Raw genomic sequence first — 14,989 nt, 5'->3', positions numbered from 1 at the left:
TATAAAGCACTTGGTTGCTGAGAGATTATCTGGGGGAGAGGGTAGGATAACTTCTGAGGCAGGATAGAAGTGAGACATTACATTCAGTTATGGCTAAAATCAGAGGTGTCTTCAGTGGGAGCACTGCAGAACCCTTGTGAACACTCTGCAAGGGTTCTGTCACCTACCCTCAATGCCCCTACCTGGGCATTTAGCCCAGGTGTGAGCCAGGCAAATTTGAGGAACCTGCTTCGAAGTATGCAGAGTCATGGTAAGAAAATGTTTCATTTTTTAAATCTCACTTCTCCACAGAGCTGGGGTTCTCTCTCAGCTATTTTGGTATAGGAGATGCTTCACAGGGAGAGGCTGCAGGTGCTGCAGAGCACAGCAAACACAAGCCTTGTGTCATAAAGCAATGCTAAGATGCAGTTCAACACTGAGTTGAACTTTCAGGGGGGTTCTTTGTTCTACAACCAGGACCACAAGGTCATGTTCCTCTTATGGTACCTCTATGAAAGCTGCAGGCAATATCCCCAGTTAGCACTGTAATTTGAACATTCCCACAGCTAGAAAGGAACAATCCCAGAAAATCATTATTGGCTAAAGTTTCTTTGGCATTGGAATTTTGGGGTTGGTCATTTTATTTCTTTTTTTCTGGTTAGATTCTCAGTCCTTCAAAGAAAATACTAGAAACCTCATCAGGGAAGTGGGAAATGTGAAGTCATCCTGACTATGATTAATCAGATAATTATTTCTATAGCTGGGAGGAGGCTCTCTGATCCAAAGCTAACAGTTATTACCCCTTCCAGAAAGTGATGTGGTTTGTGTATGGATAAAATAGGCAGATGCCTAACAGTCCAGCTGCTTCCTGGGCTGGAAAGGTTTCTTAGAAGTCTGCTGGATTTCCTTCTGTCTGTGCTTCACAATGAACTAAACCCTATCTGACCATGCTCTAAATCAATATTTACAGCTCTATTACACAACAACTTTTCAGAAAACAAAACAATAATATCCTGAACTTTGTAGAAAGGACTTCAGCAGATATGTCACAAAGGCGAAGTATTGGCAATGGTTGGGCATAATTACTGATTTGTGAGTAATTATATATTTGTGAGTAACGAGCTAATATCTGCTTAATGTCAGGGACCAAAATTCAGCCTCTGGGGTGCTACTTTCCAGTGCTTCCTCAGTAAACTACTTCTGCTTGTAACAGTGTTTGGACCATTAAAAAGGCAGTAAATAGTATCTAAAGGGCATTGTCAGTATTGTGGCCTTCTGTTATGAGTTTCCAGAAACAGACACAAGATTCTACAAAAGCTACAAACTCCATGCAGATGGAAAAATCCTGGGGAAGTAGTGAAGGCTTCAGAAGTTTTTCTAGCCTGCATTAGGCTGAACCAGAGAGGTTTTTTTTTTTCAGAATGGGGCAGTCCTAAGGTTTTTTAGATGTTGATGACTAGTTTGGTTAAGGCAATAGAGGAACTGCAGCTGACTGCAGAATCAGTTATTCTTTTATAAATCAAATTGTCCAGCTTGCTGCCAAGAGAAAAAGAAAATATTACAGTGCAGCTTCCAAGGCTGTGCATGGTATTTTCTCCACTAAATATTGGAAGGCAACTTGATTTTCTCAGAATAATTCATCAGCTGGTTCTGAACAACCCTGCAGGCATTAGACAGAATGTACATCCTGTGTGGAATGAAGAGACACTGTCCCACAGGGGTGAGAATGACTCACCCAGAGATCATTAACTGGCTCCAGGAGACTGGAATTTGTGTAATCTTCTGCTCACAATGAACAACTGGATTTTCTTCAGGCCCTAATGCTAAAAAAAAAAAAAAAATCACTTGGAGGCTACTGCCTAAAGTCTGGCCTTGTTTGATGAAATCATTTCTCATCTTGTCACTGCCCCACTGAAGCTTCAGAAGGGTAGAGAAGGCCTCAAAGGCTCAGAAGCTTGACGAAATTGTCCAAACCAGACTGTCACCAAGGGAGATACAGAGGTCCCCCAGCTTTTGGGGAACAGAATGCCCCATGGTCAGTGTGATTTTTCTCTGACTTATTTCATCTGCTCAGAATGCAAGAATCTCATGAGGGTTGAAATGTCTGCATGCATTGAGGGCATTAGGGAGTCTCCTCCAAGTCCACAGCTTGTGTGATTACACAGCATTCCTGGGTTTGATTCCAAAGCCAGAAGGTGCTCTGTAGGCTTCAGTCTGCTCTGAAGATTATAATCACTCATGTCATGGCAAATAATGAAGACGGCTGAAAAAAAGTAATTTTGCTCCAGATTACTGTATTTCCTTTAAGAGCTTTATTTTTAAAATGATTGTGGTATTTGAATTTTACTGTCACCTTCAGGTGCTTCTGCAGCATTTTGATTACTCTTCAATCATCCTCTGGAAAGGGGAACTCAATCTGCAGAGCACTGTCTCCCAGGGATGCTTGAAGTGATGCTTCAGATCAAAAATTGTTTGATGAAATCATCAGTGTCGTCATGACCCCTTGCAGCACCAGGGCATTAAGAACAGTAAATCACACATTTCTCTTTGCAGGTTTCACACAGCATCTTAGTTCAAAGGCTTTTAGTGTTTGGGCTTGTGACACATTCTATTGCTAGGCTTAATAACTTTTCCAGTCTGCTTTTCTTTCTTCCTGGAAAGAAAATGCATTTGAGGAACTTTAATAATAAGGAGGACATTTGGTCAGTGTTCCCTAACCAGCATCACACTATTCCTAGAGGGCACAGGTTATCCCATAGCACAACTGGACTGTTTAATTTATTTCTGATCAGCAACAACAACTGTGCTTCTAACCTCAAGCAGGCAGGGGTTTATTGCAGTGCATTCCTCTCTCCAGGAAGGCAGGGATGACTCAGGTGCTCACTTGGCAGTGGAGGTAAGTCCTGACTCTCACCTCTGGTGCCACCACTGGCAGCTCCTTTGTGACAAGCCGGTGGGTGCTGATGATTGCTGAAAAGAAATCTCATTTCTAGGGAGCAGATTTTTTTCAGCTACTGCTGTTCTTTACTACCTGTATTTTTATTATGCAGTTCCCCTTGGGGGGGGGGGAAGTGATTGTGCAGGGTAGTTTACCCTCTGACTAAACATTAAAGAAGTAATTAGTAAAAAAAAAAATATTGCCAATATTCATGGAAGGTTGCATTAGTATTTTCTTGTTTTTGTAAGCAGAGCTTGCTGCAGAGAACAAATCATGTGATATGGTGTCAAGTAAGACCTTCAGAGTAAACTGTATTGATGTAATTATTTTCCCAAGCTACTGCAATGTTTGAGACTGAGACTTTGGAACAAGATAGGAGTAAGGCAGGCTAATTGGGATGCTGATGTTGTACCACTCTGGAACAACAGTTTCACCTGTATCTGATGGCATCAGTTGTAGACCAGAGTGAGGTGACAGTAGAAAGTATGGAAAAGGTTATTTCAATGTCAGCAAAGGCTCAGTCAGGTTACTAGGACATGCTGATCTGCAATGGAGAGTGGAAAGTGAAAATTTGCAAACCAGTTTTGGGGAAGGTCTGATTTATAGGCTTTTCATGACACTTTGAATTTTTTTTAAATGCTTTTAAAAATCTTTTTTAATGCAAGAAAAACTTGCCTGTTGGACTAGTCTGAGAACAACTGGAGTCCATCTAGCCCCATGTAAAATAAATACTATAATGATTTGTTGCAGTAGAATTATTGCAAGAGATCCTGGACTTGCTCAGGCAGAAATGAACACATGCTGCTGAAGTTCTTCATTGGTGCAGCCAAAGCAGCTGATGGCTGCTTTTTCTGCTAGACTATTGCAAAATAAACAGTGGCTTAAGAGTTCTCAGAAAGGGCTACCTTGGGGAACGCTTCAAGGAAGCACACCCTCAAGCATTTTTTTATAGCTTGCTTTTTTTTTAAAGTCTGCTTTAGATATTTCTTTTCCCAGTGATCACAGGGAAATTCTATGAGTACAGAGAGTTGTTCTTATTGGTTACGCAAATCGCTCCTGCAAACTTGTACCAACAGCCATTCCCATATTGCCATGGTTACATCCTTATCACAGTCTGACCTTTCATTTCATCACTAAAAAAATCCCATTCCAGCATAATGTTCAATTTAGGAAAAAAGCCCCAGACAAACAAATTTTATATTCCTTTCAAAGGATCAAATGAGGTTACTATGGTCTTTTCAGGAAATGGGCCAATATTTGCATTGCAATAATGCAATTTACTTAAAGCAGGCAAACTTTCTTGACCTGTGTTTTCCTGCTGCCCTCTGCAAAGCTGAAGCACCCCTGTAGGATTAACCATTTTGGCCTGCAGCCGCTCTGCTGGCTGCTAAATGCAGAAAAAGCCATTAAGGTCACTTGGCCTAGCTTTAGCAGAACAGTGTGCCCAAGCTGGTGTCAGGAAAATCCGCAAACACCAGAGGTTTACGTCCAAAAAGGAGACAGAGGAGTCCTGCAACTTTACTTGCGTAAAGGGAGAGTCCACCGGAGCACAAGCCCACAAACTCTTTTCTCCCGAGGTTTTGGAGGGCGCAGACTCCTTTTATCCTAAACTCCCGACTGCATGTTTCTCCCTTCCTTTCCCCATTGGCTGAGGCACTGGAAGGTACAGCCTTCCTGAACTGCTGACCACATATTCCCCCTTGAACCTACTATTTTACCCCAAAGTTCAGAAACTCAGGCTTGTGCAGACCCCACTTGTCTGGTTCAGTAGCTGAGCTGTCTGGGCGCTGCAAGGAACCTGCTGCCCACAGTTAGCAGAGACATTGAGCCCCTTTTCAAAGATGTTAACACCCACACCTTCACCCATGATGTTGTTTGTAAAGACATCAGACTCTTTCCTCTCACTGGGAAGGTATCCAGGCTTCAGGCTTTTGCACTGAGTGCTGCCAGCTGGAGGTGCTGGGCACATTTCCTGCTCCACCAGTAACTGATACTGGTACAGAGTTAGTGTCCACTTTTACTGACCTGGGAAACAGCCCAGGTCCAGATCTGTCCTGTTGCCATCTGATGGAAGGAAGGAAGAAGGAAAAGATAAACAAGCTTTCGCTTCCTGGCACTGCCTTGGATGGCGGCAGATTTGAACACCCTTCTTGCACAAAAGAAAACTTCTGTTCCTAGTGTGAGAAACGTCAATCACTTTTTTTTTTTAATTTTAAAAGTTTAATGACAATAAATGTTCATAAAAATAGCAATATAGTTAGAGTAATCATAATTTTGGACAATTTGGATTAGGACAATATGAGACAACAGGAACAAAGAGTTATGGACATCCGGGTACATTTTTCTGGGCACCATAAGCCCGAAAAAGACACCCGATAACAGAGGATTAACCCTTAAAAGCAATAGCCCATTGAATATTCATACATCTCATACATGATGCATAAATTCCATTCAAACACAGGATTCTGTCTGGTCAGTGTCAGCTTCTTCCTCTGAATCCTGACGGCGTCTTCATGACTGAGCGAGGCAGGAAGGAGTTTGTTTCTCCTGATAATGGAGCAATAAATTCTCTTTCTCTGAAAGATTTAGGTGTCCTGTGTCTGCTATCTGGTGCGAGTCCTTTCCTTAAAAAAAGTATCTTATATAGCGTAGTTTCTATTTTAACATTTTGTTATAACCTAAAACTATATTTAACACACTACTAAAAAAATTAATACAGCAAAACTTTCTAACATAACACATATAATATTCATGTGAAAAGCCAATCATAAAATACACATTTTTCACCGTAGGAGGGTTAGAACAAAACGTGTCTCCTGCCCCTGCTGGCTGGGCTGCTGGAGCAGCTGCCCTTTTCCTGCCTGCAGAGGCATCAAAGCAGGGGCCAGCTGTGTGCCGTGGCTGTGGCTCTGAGAAGGGTCTGTTGGACTGGGACCTGGGGAATTGCCACATGGCCTGGCTTGGAGGGCTCCAAGGTTGCAGAGCTGGGGCTGGCCAGGCAGGGCAGGGGCAAGGGCAATCTGCTGACCAGCCCATCCTTTGCTGCAGTGTCGCTGCTGGTCTTGTTTCACTTCTGGGTTGTTTGTTGCCCCCCTTGTGGCCCTGGTAGCACAGAGAGGCATTCCTGTTCACAGTGAGAAGTATTTTCACATTATAAGGTTTATTGATATCAGAGTCTGGACAAGGCATTACAAAGATCTTAGAAAAGGCAGGAGCTGTGCTGGCAAAAGATCTGCAGAGCAGAAAACCACCGAATTTCCAAGCAGCAAAGCAGGAGCATGAGACCTCAGAGGCCATGAGACAGCAAATGACACCAGTCCTCCTTCCCCAGCCTGGCTGCAGCTCCCTCTTCTGAGGCCAGGCCAGGCTGGAGCGGCTGCCCAGGAAAGCCTTCTCCTTGCATGAGAGGGGCTGTTTGGAAACAATGGGTAATAGAGGAAGTGCTTTCCCAGACAAGTCCAAATAAATACATGAATGAACTTCCTCTGCTCAGTATCACAGGGCAGTGAGGGTTTGCTGTGTGGCCAGGCTGAATTCACTCCTGTTTGATCTCCGAGGAAGAGGATAGTGGGACTCCTTCTGGGGGTGGCACTTTGGAGAAGAAGCCTGCTTGGAAAAAGTGCCAATGCTGATATCACCTTGCTGCCATGGTGCAAATTAAGAGCTATTAAGTTTCCTGCACTTGGTTGTGTAATTGCACTGCAGGGCCTTTTGAATGCTGCATTTAAATGAGCCTGCAATTGGAAATAATGAAGGTTAAAACCCTCTTACATGGTGATTCTATGATCAAATTAGCTCCTTTGACCCAGAAAGCAGCTGTGGTAGCAATGAGCTCTGCGCTAGGACTGTTGATGGAAGTGTTGTTCAGAGCTAGCTTTAGAAAGGTACATCCATACAAAGGGACTGAATTTCAAAGTCAAACAGGTCTGGCACACTGGGACAGAGGCTGGGCAGGAACCTGGTGTGAGAGGAAGACCTGCAAACAGAGCAGGGAGGAAGGCAGCTCTGCTCAGAGTCATGGTACCAAAATTAAGTGGTCCCATGAGGTGAAAGCCATGGGATACAGGGGGCATGATGCAGATCCCATCCTGCTTTTACTCATCTTGAGTATCTGTTCATAACTAATACCAGGGAGAGCTTTGGCTAATCCAAAGCAGCATTATTCTATTTTTACACCTCATTTGTAGCTGGTGAGAGAGTTATTAAGACTTTCCCTTAGTTGTAGGGACTTAGGGACTCTACTTTTATTTCCTTAGGCTGTTGCTTTGAAGTTGCCTTTAGCTCCAGGACTCCAGCTAACTTCTGCCCTGCCTGTCCAGTCCACAGCTGGCCTTGGACACACTGACTGACCTCTGGGAGTTCAACTTGTCACTCTTCCTGCTCTTCCTGAGCATCAGGGAGGGGCTGGTAAGAATTTTCTTTCTTTCAGTCCTGATTGGAAGTGGTCTGGATGCTGCAGACTGCTGTGAGCAGAGCTGTGGTGTCCAAGCCTTGCCATGCCCCTGACCTGTCTGGCCAGGGAGAGTCCTTCCCTCTGGCATGGAGCACATCCTGACATGGTGGATGCAGGAGGCTTTGAACTGCAAAGCACGTGGCATCACTCTAATCTTCACCCTCCCAGGTGAAGGGTGGCTGTAGGAAAACATGATCTGAAGGTTCCTGGCTGCTCTGGGCAGTGAAACAGCACTGAGCAAGGCTGTGACAGCCTCAACATGGTTGCCTGTTCCAACAGGGAGCAAGGCTCTGGGATATATGTGACTGCCAGCTTGTGTATGAGCATCCTTGAGGATGACATTGTGCTGTGTAATCCCAGCACTCCAGGCTCTGGCACATGCAGTGTGCCCCTCAGCTGCTCACACATGGATGCCACCACCTGCACTGTCCCATTAGTTCTAAGATCCAGGTCTGAAGGATTTTCAGGCTTTCCCCAGGCTCTGCTCCAGTGAACTCACAGACTTTTTTGGCCTGAGCCTCCCTTGGCTCCTTGAGAGTCCTTTCCTCTGTGTCTGCAGCCATCTGCAGCCTCTCTGGGTCTCTGTGTTTCATCATCTTCCATTGAGAACTCCTCTTGGTGCTCTCATATCTTGCTGTTGTTCAGCATCATCTGCACTCCAGAAGGAGAGACTATGCTTCTCCTGGGATCCTGCTCCCAAACCCAGCAGGGTGTGTGTATGTGTATGTGTGTGTGTATGTGTGTGTGTGTGTGTGTGTGTGTGTGTGTGTGTGTGTATCTTTGCCCAGCATGGATGCACATTTTCCCTCCAACTGCAGCGTTTGCTTGATGATTAGGGAAATGCAGGACATAGTGGAGAGGGTGAAGACTTCAGAGCAGCTCTAAGTCCACCCTGACCTTTACCCATTTCCCCTGGATTGTGTTGCCATTTACACACAGAGCCCCACATTCAGCTCGGGGGGTTTCTACACTGGGTTGAAAGCTGACACTGGGCAAGCTGAAGCCCTTGATTTGCTTTAGCTGATGGAACAGCTTTTCGCTGTCCTCCCTTCTGTTAAAGCCCCTGGTGAGATTCTGGCATGCCACGCGGCCAGGGGACAGCAGGGAGGATTACTGCTAGGACTCACAGAGACATCGGCTCCTGTGGAGAGTGATTAGCAACTCATCATGCACTTCTGGCTCCTGAGAGCCTTCGGGAAGCTGATTAGGGACCGCAGAAATTTATTCCTGTCTGGGAGCAGGGCAGATCGGAGCTACAGCAGTATCTGAGTGCATGGTCAGGGGATGGGAGCAATGCTTTTCACACTATTTGTATCTGATGGGGGGGGGTCACTCACAGCTCTAGGAGATGCATTATTACACTGACACTGCTGTGCTTGACATGAAGAGCTGAAAATTCCCGTCCGAGCGTGGCCACAGCCAAGAGGGCACGGTGGGCGGGCAGCACGGCCAGGGCGGTCTCTGCCGGGCCTGGGGCTCTCTGCCCTCCCCTCACAGGCGCCTCTCCTTCAGGATTTCGCTGCCACCACCGTACCGCTGCGTGGTTAACAGGGGATCTCCCAGCTCTGCTGGGAAGAGCGAACAGCCCGGCTCTCTCCGAGGAGGACTTCCATCCTCCGGCCCCCATCTCGCACCGGGGACCGGGACGCACGGCTGGGGTCGGGCTGCGCTGGGCTGGGTTCGGCTTGAGGGGATCGCCGCGCCTCTGAGGGGCCGGGCTCGGCTCTGCTGGGTCGGCTGCGCTGGGCTCGACCTGGCTCGGCTCGGCCTGGCTCGGCTCGGTTCGGCCCGGCTGAGGGCGAAAGCGCTCGGACTGCGCCGCCCGGTGGTGGTGTTCCCCGCTGTGCGGCAGGGGGCGCCTCCCGGCGGCGTCCCGGCCAGTGGCGGCCCGCCCCGCCCCGCTGGCCCCGCCCCTCTTTGTTGCGGCGGCCAATGGGGGCGCGCCGCGGGCGGGCGGGCGGCCGGTCGCGCGGTAATGCGCGGCATGGCGCGCGGCGCGGGGCGCGCCCCCTGCGCGGCCGCGGCCGGTACCGGGGTCGGGACGGGGCGCCCGGAGCGAGCGGGCCGGCGTCGCTAGCGAGGGACCGCCCCCGCCCGGCCTCCTCCGCACGCCCCTCACAGGCGCGCACACACACACGTACACATAAAGAGCGGCCGGGCGGCGGCGAGGCCGTGGGGCGCATCCCGGCAGCGGTCCCGGTCCCGGGCATGGCCGCGGGGCCATGACGGGCGTGGCGGGCCGCGGCGGCGGCTGCCGCGGGAGCGGCCGGCGTGCGGCGGCCGGCAAGGAGGGCGGCCGGTCGCGGAGCGCCCAGCCGCGGGCGGCGGGCGGCGGCGGCGGCAGCGGGAGCGGCGGGGGCTCGGAGGAGGAGGAGCAGGAGCAGCAGCGGGACGGCGGCTCGCTCTTCCTGGTGAACAAGAGCGGCTTCCCCATGGACGGGCAGACCTGGGAGCGCATGTGGGGCCACGTGGAGCGGGTGCACCCCGACGGCGGGGCCGTGGCGGCGGCCATCCGGAGCGCCGCCCGCCTGGCTCGGGTAAGGCGGAGCCGCCGTGTGTCCCCTCGTGCGGGGCAGCGGGTGACAGCGAGCCCGAGGGCGGCGTCCCGCGGCTGCCGCGTTCGGTGCGCGTCCGGCGGCCGGGCGGCTCCGGGGCCGGCTGGGAGGGTGCGACACCGCTGCCCGGAGGATGCTCTGGGGCACTGCGGGGATGCATGGGGCATCTGCTGTCCCAAAGCGGCCGGAACGGGGTATGGGGCTGCGGGTGCTTAGGGGATGCACTGGGTGTCCTGGGGAACAAGCAGGGGAAAAATTACTCCTTTTAGCTTGGGGAGAAAAAAACAGAAAGCAAAAGTTAAAAGAAATCTTCAGGGGCTGAGTGAAGCATTTTGTGCGATTTAAAGCAGGTTTTTCTTTTGCTTTCGGAACACAGCTGTTTCCTTAAACACAGCGTTGCTCCTCAAATGTAACAAGGGATTTAAAACTCAGACATTTCTTTTCCACTAAGTGGAAAGATTCCAAATGCTTTTGTCTGGTACGTTCCTCAGTACAAGCCCCAAATAGCTCTGCCTCACCCAAGTATTTTTCCTCCAGACAGCAAATAAAATGTTGATATCTGCTCTTGTTCCAAGGCTTCTTGACACTGTGCTGCATTACTGCTCACAATGTCTTTAACACTCTCTGCTTTGGCAGACTTTGAGCTTGATTCACTGCTCACATCAGGCAGCATTAATGTGAGCTGACTGCTGGAGTCTGGCTTGGTTCATACCCCTGTGTGTGCTGGGGTGACATGGTTGGGCTGCTGCTGTCATGGTCCGAGCTGTCAGTGATACTGACATGAACCATATGCCTGTTCTTCTTGTGGAGTGGAAAGGAAATTCTGTGCACAGGGAAGTCGAAATCTTATTGTGTAGGGCTGTATTGAGAAGGTGCTTGTCAAATAAGCTGCAGGCTGAAAAGGCCTTTCATCTCTCTTCTGCAATGTTCAGTCCAGTGCAGGTACAAAAGGGACCATCTCTCTCCTCTCTGCTCTCCTTGTGCTGGAACCAGCCTTTGTTTGGATGGGGGAGTATATCCAACTAAAGAATAATCAGGTTATGCTGAGTTTGTGGTTCCTTGGTGTGGTTCATCTTGTACTTACACGAGCACCTGGGGTGGAAATGAGGGGGCAGGGACTGGGCAGAACTTCTTGTTTCAGCAGCCTGACCAGCTTATGCCAGTCTAGATGGCCTGCAAGCCCTTTTGATGTTAAGGGATGGCAAAGCATGTGCTAGATTTGACTTTCATCCCTTACTTCCCAACTCCAGAGCATGTAACTTTTACTGGTGACAGCCGTGGTGACTGATAAAGCATCTGGTGAGAGACATGCCAGTGACTCCAGTGTGCTGGACTGTATTCCTGTGGGAATGTCCCAGAGAGCATTGCCCATGGCTTCTTCCTCAGCGCCACAGCTCTGGGCTCACTCTCTGTAGCATCTGTGTAAGCTGGGCAGAATAAAAATGTTTTGAAATCTGCCTGGCCAAATCATTTGATGTTGATGATCAGTGCCCAGTGCTGCAGGAGTTGTACTCCTCCAGCAGTGCCTGGATGCAAAATCCCTGTTACAGTGATTAGTTTCTTCAGGGTCTGGAGGACCTGGTGCCCTCTGTGACTAAGTAGGTATTGCTGGCTGAGTGTGGCACCTCTAGGGTCAGAGAGTAGTTTGAGGACTTGCTGGCCCTTATTAGGGCCAACAGAGCTCGGGTGAGCAAATGAAGGTTAGGAGCAGGGTTTTTTTGCCAAAGTGGTAGTGGATTACCAAAGTTGTGATGGTAATTTTTGGGTCAGAGTAGGAATATGAGTGGGGACTTGTTCCTTAAATGGTGGTACAAATTATTTTAATTGGCTTGTGCTGCAGGGTATGTGTCACCCTGCAAAAGACCAGGTACTGCTGTTTGGGAGTGATGAGGGAAACTTGTGCCTGTGAGAAGATGATTTGTAATTTGCTTGCATGGATTGTAGGTTCAGGCTGAGTGAGTGGCATGTGCAACTGCTCCATTTCTGCATCTGATCTGTTCTTAATCCCTGCTGATGGGAGAGAGTTTTCATCCCCTCTCCAAGAAGCTCCACTTGATTGCTCTAATCATCTTGGCATTAGTCTCAGCAATCATACACGCAGGGTGTAAGTAGCTTCTGACTGTGTCTGTGAGGCTGTCCTTACTGCAATAAATGCAAGCTGCAGAGGTGCAGGGCTGCATCTCTCTCGGGAGGCAGAGTCCTTACAAAAAGCTGCCTTGTCTGCAAGGGCACTTTTGGAACCTGTGGGGTGCCCACCTCTGGCTGTTGGCTTGAGCTCTGCAAATAGTGCAGGCTCATGGTTTGGAAGGGCTGTGCAATCCTTTACTTGTTCTGTGATCTTGGAGGTACTTGGAGATTGTAATAAATTAAACCTCTCAGCAGCTTTGAGAACTCTTGCCTGTCAGCTTCATCCGTGCTGAGTAACAGAGTGCTTGCAGGGGGAGCTGGTAGAAAACGACTTTTTGGTCATTAAGTGAGACAGTGGATTTGGGCAAAAGGAGTTCCACACAGGATATCTGTGGTGAAGTGAGACTACAGCATTTCCAGCCATGGGATGAGTCTCCAGCTCTGCCACGTGGTCTTGCACTGCAGCAGCTCCACTCTCTGGAGCTGCTATTCCTTGGAAAGACTGATATGAGGTCAAGGCTTTTCATCTGACTCATCTCTGAATTTCTCTTGCTTTACAAATTCATGGTCTGTAGTGCTGTGTCTGCATTTCCTCTTGCCATCCATGACCTCTTGCCTGCTCCTTGCTGCTGTGGATGCATACCAGGAGCTGGAGGGCTGCATCCTCAATGAAAACAGAGCTGTGCTTTCCTGCACTTGTATCGTGCAGCCCTGCTGCTCCATGCTGCGTGAGTGCCCAGGATCAGTCCTCCTGTAGCGGGGGCAGGAATCAGGGAGGGAAACATGTTTGGAAGGAGTGGGAGTGGTGTGTGGCTCCCCAGTGCCTGGCCTGGCTGGCAGCATGGTGTGTGTCCTGCCTGCCCTGCATGGAGAGATGAGAGCAGTGCTGCCCTGTGTGGGCTCAGGCTTATGGATGCTCCTCCCTTCTTGCCTGAGATCTGGAGGGCTTGAGCCTCCTGGCTCAGCAGGCCTGCTAGGAATGTGTTCTAGCCAGTGAGAAAACCCTGGATCTCTTTTCTAGGCTATGCTCTGGTATCTGACATCATCATCCTCCTTGGATAATGTGATCACCTGCCTTGGAGATGGGGAGCACCTCACCTGGAATCTGAACCTATCCCCTCTGGTGAGGGTGGCCTCTGTGGGTTTCAGGAAGGGCTGTGTCTGTTCACACTGCTGCTGTCCCTGTGGGATGCTGTCCTGGGTCCCACAGCAGGGTGAGGGCTGGGCAAAGGATGGAATCCCCACCTCTGCAGCAGCCCGGCCCCTCACTGCCTGGGGCTCCCATTGATTGGTGTGTTGTGTAAGTGCAATGCATGCACCTAGAGCTTCTGTATCTTTGAAGCAAAGGTCTGAGTGTATTGGAGCAGAAATGGCCCCTCCAGGAAGGTGTGAGAACCCTGCCAGAATTCCCTTTGTCAGCTCCTTGCTGTGTCTGGAACTTGAGCCTTATCTGGTGTGTTGAGTCCAGGTGTGCCTTCATGCTGGAAGGGACAGGTGAATAATTCATCCAGCCCAAAGGGGCTGGGTGGGAAAGGAACCTGTGGAACCAAAAGAAAATTCCTCTAATGAAGAGCTTAGGCATGAAAATCATGATTAGGAAGTGCTAATGAGTCTTGCTCATAACTCCCACTGGTGAGAGGAGACAGCCCATGTATGCAGGCGCCGTGTAGCACTGGGATGGTGGGGGCGAGCTGGAAGCTTTGCCATCTGCTTGCCACTTACAGTTTGTTTCTGTGTGCCAGGAGTGTAGGAGTCTCTGGTTTGGTGTTTTCTCCCTCCTTCCCCAAGGTGTATTTACTACTTCACTGTAGTAACTTGCTGTGTGTAGTAAATCCTGGGTTTTTTTGCCTTGGGATTACCAGTGCTCATTCTCTGGAAGCAAACACACAGTCTTAACAGAGATGGGAGCTGGAGAGGACAGTCTGTGGCAGAGATGCCCCATACAACCTGAACTTGCTGTTCTTATCAGCAATTGCTGACGTGAAATATATTAAGGACAGTGATATGTCACTTTATGAGCTTTAAACTATGGTTACAACAATGTGGTCCCAAAACTTTTCTTTGCACCTTGTCACAGCTGCCCAAATTGCTGGTTCCTGAATTTGAATCTGCATTAATATTCAAATTGCTTCCTTCACTGTGTTTGTGAGGATTGTGCTGACTTCTTTCTAGCCATGCTGCCCACTTTAATATCTGCTGGCCCCATATTTTGCAGTCTTACCCCTGAAATAAGTGGACTTGGGACAAGGCTGTGCCCCTTTCCTGCATGGCTGCAGGCTCAGGAGCCAAATAGCTATGGGGATTAAATGTGGATTGAGGGCCTGCCTTCTTAAAATGCTTAGGCACAAGCAGATGTCTTATGAGATTTTGGAAAAATCCCATTATGTTGCCAGTCTATATCTTTAAGTGTCTTAATGTCATTAAATATTTGGGTGCCAGGTGGTCCTCTAGGTGCTGTGCTCTCTCCCCAGCAAGCCTGCTGCAGACATATGGCAGATGGGAAATTATGCAGCCTAGGATCCATGTCTCCTTTTATCTTTCTCTTGTGGTAAAGGAGGCCAGAAATTAGACTTGAAATGGCTTCCAGGGGGAGGGAGAACAGCAGAGTCAGTACTGGGACTCTGCTCATCCAAACTGCCCTGTGCTGGGGGGGAATGGGAAGCAGAGGCTTTCTGTGCTGCACTGCCTGCCTGCATAGGTGGTGTTTGAGGGATGCTGGTGGCTCTGATGATCAGCCTGCCACAGTCTCTGTGCAGGGCAGGGCTGGCTCTGCTGCTGGGGCAGCCCCCTGGTCAGCAGGATGACTTTGCCTGATGCCTGAGTTCACGTGGGGCTTAAGCCATCTGTGCTGCAGCGTTGTGTTGCACTGAGCACATGCCACTGCTCAGTAAATCACTTATCTGCTCTGCAGGGAGCCGTGGCTGTCTAACCTCTTCA

At 49.3% G+C, this 14,989-nt stretch overlaps 1 protein-coding gene across 1 annotated transcript in view; it reads left to right on the top strand.

Annotated features, from left to right (window-relative positions):
- Positions 1-9,405: 9,405 nt before the first annotated feature.
- VASH2 (vasohibin 2) overlaps positions 9,406-14,989 on the top strand; it is a 34,147-nt gene continuing 28,563 nt past the window's right edge. Inside the window, exon 1 of the mRNA XM_036380928.1 lies at positions 9,406-9,907. Coding sequence (XP_036236821.1) covers positions 9,593-9,907 — 315 coding nt within the window. The 5' untranslated portion in view covers positions 9,406-9,592. The remainder of the gene's footprint in view (positions 9,908-14,989) is intronic.

The sequence above is a fragment of the Molothrus ater genome, chromosome 3 (genome assembly GCF_012460135.2).
Source record: "Molothrus ater isolate BHLD 08-10-18 breed brown headed cowbird chromosome 3, BPBGC_Mater_1.1, whole genome shotgun sequence".
NCBI classification, from domain to species: domain Eukaryota; kingdom Metazoa; phylum Chordata; class Aves; order Passeriformes; family Icteridae; genus Molothrus; species Molothrus ater.
Note: the sequence above shows the minus strand (reverse complement) of the source record. Positions and strands in the feature narration are given on the sequence as shown.